Source organism: Gadus chalcogrammus, chromosome 22 (assembly GCF_026213295.1).
Source record: "Gadus chalcogrammus isolate NIFS_2021 chromosome 22, NIFS_Gcha_1.0, whole genome shotgun sequence".
NCBI lineage: Eukaryota > Metazoa > Chordata > Actinopteri > Gadiformes > Gadidae > Gadus > Gadus chalcogrammus.
Window position 1 is genome coordinate 1,915,275 of NC_079433.1, and position 5,000 is coordinate 1,920,274.

The 5,000-nt window shown below is 49.3% G+C and overlaps 1 protein-coding gene across 1 annotated transcript in view; it reads left to right on the top strand.

Annotated features, from left to right (window-relative positions):
• LOC130376157 (semaphorin-6C-like) overlaps positions 1-5,000 on the top strand; it is a 26,680-nt gene that overhangs the window by 4,092 nt on the left and 17,588 nt on the right. The window contains exons 4-5 of the mRNA XM_056583377.1: positions 1,022-1,136; positions 1,443-1,506. Coding sequence (XP_056439352.1) covers positions 1,022-1,136; positions 1,443-1,506 — 179 coding nt within the window. The remainder of the gene's footprint in view (positions 1-1,021; positions 1,137-1,442; positions 1,507-5,000) is intronic.

The window sequence follows — 5,000 nt, forward strand, 5'->3', positions numbered from 1 at the left end:
ACCAGTGGCAGATGAACCAGTGGCAGATGAACCAGTGACAGATGAACCAGTGGCAGATGAACCAGTGGCAGATGAACCAGTGGCAGATGAGCCAGTGGCAGATGAACCAGTGACAGATGAACCAGTGGCAGATGAACCAGTGGCAGATGAACCAGTGGCAGATGAACCAGTGGTAGATGAACCAGTGGCAGATGAACCAGTGGCAGATGAACCAGTGGCAGATGAACCAGTGGTAGATGAACCAGTGGCAGATAAACCAGTGGCAGATGAACCAGTGGTAGATGAACCAGTGGCAGATGAACCAGTGGCAGATGAACCAGTGGTAGATGAACCAGTGGCAGATGAACCAGTGGCAGATGAACCAGTGGTAGATGAACCAGTGGCAGATGAACCAGTGGCAGATGAACCAGTGGCAGATGAACCAGTGGTAGATGAACCAGTGGCAGATGAACCAATGGCAGATGAACCAGTGGCAGATGAACCAGTGGCAGATGAACCAGTGGCAGATGAACCAGTGAAACGCTCCAAATTTCCTGAAAGTCTGTCCTGTTATTCTTGGCGCCACAAACAGACCCCCCAGGGGTCCTGGGGGGTCCTGGGGGGTCCTGGGGGGTCCTGGGGGGTCCTGGTGATCCTGGGGTGTCCTGGGGGGTCCTGGGGGTTCCTGGGAGGTCCTGGTGGTCCTGGGGGGACCCTGGTGGTCCAGGGGGGTCCTGGGGTGTCCTAGTGGTCCTGGGGGGTCCTGGGGGGTCCTGGGGGGTCCTGGTGGTCCTGGGGTGTCCTGGGGGGTCCTGGTGGTCCTGGGGGGACCCTGGTGGTCCAGGGGGGTCCTGGGCTGTCCTAGTGGTCCTGGGGGGTCCTGGGGGGTCCTGGTGGTCCTGGGGGGTCCTTGGGGGTTCTGGTGGTCCTGGGGGGTCCTGGGGGGTCCTGGGGGGACCCTGGTGGTCCTGGGGGGGTCCTGGGGTGTCCTAGTGGTCCTGGGGGGTCCTGGTGGTCCTGGTCTAACCCGTCTCCCCCCCAGACTCGCGGCGGTTCCCGGTCTTCCAGGGTCTGCAGCCGGACAACGACACGCGGCGGCTCGGCCTGGACTACCAGACCATGACCCGGGTCAGGAGCACCCTGTACATAGCAGCCAGGTACTACTAACCCTAACCCTAACCCTAACCCTAACCCTAACCCTAACCCTGTACATAGCAGCCAGGTACACACACACACACACGCGCACGCACACACACGCACACGCACACACACACACACACACACACACACACACACACACACACACACACACACACACACACGCACACACGCACACGCACGCACGCACGCACTCACGCACACACACACACACACACACACACACACACACACACACACACACACACGCACACGCACACGCACACACAGGTGTGTTTGAATTTGAATCTTTATTTAAATCTCAGGGATCACGTGTTTGCGGTCAACCTCAGCAGAGCGGCCCAGGACCTGGACCTGACCCCCCAGCTGGTAAGACCTAGACCTAGACCAGGACCTGGACCTAGACCTGACCCCCCAGCTGGTAAGACCTAGACCTAGACCAGGACCTGGACCTAGACCTAGACCTAGACCAGGACCTGGACCTAGACCTGACCCCCCAGCTGGTAAGACCTAGACCTAGACCAGGACCTGGACCTAGACCTAGACCAGGACCTGGACCTAGACCTAGACCAGGACCTGGACCTAGACCTGACCCCCCAGCTGGTAAGACCTAGACCAGGACCTAGACCTAGACCTAGACCTAGACCAGGACCAGGACCTAGACCTGACCCCCCTGCTGGTAAGACCTAGACCAGGACCTAGACCTAGACCTGACCCCCCAGCTGGTAAGACCTAGACCTAGACCAGTCCTGACCCCCCAGCTGGTTAGCCTGGTCCTACCAGACCATCGTACTTCATTTCATTTGTACAGAAGGTCTGGAACTGCCCAATAGACAAACGTTCACTCACTGGGAGGCGGGTGTCTGTAGAAGTTTTAAAATGATTGGATCTGCCCAGTGCCACTCTGGATCTGCCATAACCAATCGCATCGCGTTTGGTCGTGACGTATGTCATGCGACGGGACCGGCTCCTTCACCACTAACGGAGCCAGCTGGAAAATCAAACTTTTCCCGAACCCGGTGGGGAGAAGTGCCACAACATCATGGCCACCAACAAAACTCTGCAAAGCTTGTTCTTACTCCGGCTTTAATTGATCGATATTTGGCAGCGATCCCACAACAGACCGAATAGCTTCTCTCGTATCCTTCTCCATTGTCTTCCTGGTCTTCCTCTGACTACAACTGAAACTGGCGTGCGACCTCGACGTCATCGTTCTCAGCCACTCCCTCTGTTCGCTGATTGGACCGCCAAAAATCGGGCTTCCAAGGAACCCATGAATATGAAGCAGACCCAGACTGACTACTGAAGTGAAATGAAAATAGAGCGGAAGTAGGTAGGTGGGCGATGCCAGGCTACCAGCTGGTAAGACCTGGACCAGGGCTGGTACAGTACAGTGAAGTACAGTACTATAGTACTATAGTACTATAGTGTATGAGTACTATGACTCAGTACTGGTATATCAGAGCAGTACTGATGTAGTATCTGGTATAGGACAGTGTGTACTAGTACTGCAGTACTGATGTACTATCTGGTATAGGACAGTGTGTACTAGTACTGCAGTACTGATGTAGTATCTGGTATAGGACAGTGTGTAGTGGTTCTGTAGTACTGATGTACTATCTGGTATAGGACAGTGTGTACTAGTACTGCAGTACTGATGTACTATCTGGTATAGGACAGTGTGTAGTGGTTCTGCAGTACTGATGTACTATCTGGTATAGGACAGTGTGTACTAGTACTGCAGTACTGATGTACTATCTGGTATAGGACAGTGTGTAGTGGTTCTGTAGTACTGATGTACTATCTGGTATACGACAGTGTGTAGTGGTTCTGTAGTACTGATGTACTATCTGGTATAGGACAGTGTGTAGTGGTTCTGTAGTACTGATGTAGTATCTGGTATAGGACAGTGTGTAGTGGTTCTGTAGTACTGATGTAGTATCTGGTATAGGACAGTGTGTAGTGGTTCTGTAGTACTGATGTACTATCTGGTATAGGACAGTGTGTAGTGGTTCTGTAGTACTGATGTAGTATCTGGTATAGGACAGTGTGTAGTGGTTCTGTAGTACTGATGTAGTATCTGGTATAGGACAGTGTGTAGTGGTTCTGTAGTACTGATGTAGTATCTGGTATAGGACAGTGTGTAGTAGTACTGTAGTACTGATGTAGTATCTGGTATAGGACAGTGTGTAGTGGTTCTGTAGTACTGATGTAGTATCTGGTATAGGACAGTGTGTAGTAGTACTGTAGTACTGATGTAGTATCTGGTATAGGACAGTGTGTAGTGGTTCTGTAGTACTGATGTAGTATCTGGTATAGGACAGTGTGTAGTGGTTCTGTAGTACTGATGTAGTATCTGGTATAGGACAGTGTGTAGTGGTTCTGTAGTACTGATGTACTATCTGGTATAGGACAGTGTGTAGTGGTTCTGTAGTACTGATGTACTATCTGGTATAGGACAGTGTGTAGTGGTTCTGTAGTACTGATGTACTATCTGGTATAGGACAGTGTGTAGTGGTTCTGTAGTACTGATGTACTATCTGGTATAGGACAGTGTGTAGTGGTTCTGTAGTACTGATTTAGTATCTGGTATAGGACAGTGTGTAGTGGTTCTGTAGTACTGATGTAGTATCTGGTATAGGACAGTGTGTAGTGGTTCTGTAGTACTGATGTACTATCTGGTATAGGACAGTGTGTAGTGGTTCTGTAGTACTGATGTACTATCTGGTATAGGACAGTGTGTAGTGGTCTGTAGTACTGATGTAGTATCTGGTATAGGACAGTGTGTAGTGGTTCTGTAGTACTGATGTACTATCTGGTATAGGACAGTGTGTAGTGGTTCTGTAGTACTGATGTACTATCTGGCATAGGACAGTGTGTAGTGGTTCTGTAGTACTGATGTACTATCTGGCATAGGACAGTGTGTAGTGGTTCTGTAGTACTGATGTAGTATCTGGTATAGGACAGTGTGTAGTGGTTCTGTAGTACTGATGTAGTATCTGGTATAGGACAGTGTGTAGTGGTTCTGTAGTACTGATGTAGTATCTGGTATAGGACAGTGTGTAGTGGTTCTGTAGTACTGATGTAGTATCTGGTATAGGACAGTGTGTAGTGGTTCTGTAGTACTGATGTAGTATCTGGTATAGGACAGTGTGTAGTGGTTCTGTAGTACTGATGTAGTATCTGGTATAGGACAGTGTGTAGTGGTTCTGTAGTACTGATGTAGTATCTGGTATAGGACAGTGTGTAGTAGTACTGTAGTACTGATGTAGTATCTGGTATAGGACAGTGTGTAGTGGTTCTGTAGTACTGATGTAGTATCTGGTATAGGACAGTGTGTAGTGGTTCTGTAGTACTGATGTAGTATCTGGTATAGGACAGTGTGTAGTGGTTCTGTAGTACTGATGTAGTATCTGGTATAGGACAGTGTGTAGTGGTTCTGTAGTACTGATGTAGTATCTGGTATAGGACAGTGTGTAGTGGTTCTGTAGTACTGATGTAGTATCTGGTATAGGACAGTGTGTAGTGGTTCTGTAGTACTGATGTAGTATCTGGTATAGGACAGTGTGTAGTGGTTCTGTAGTACTGATGTACTATCTGGTATAGGACAGTGTGTAGTGGTTCTGTAGTACTGATGTAGTATCTGGTATAGGACAGTGTGTAGTGGTTCTGTAGTACTGATGTAGTATCTGGTATAGGACAGTGTGTAGTGGTTCTGTAGTACTGATGTAGTATCTGGTATAGGACAGTGTGTAGTGGTTCTGTAGTACTGATGTAGTATCTGGTATAGGACAGTGTGTAGTGGTTCTGTAGTACTGATGTAGTATCTGGTATAGGACAGTGTGTAGTGGTTCTGTAGTACT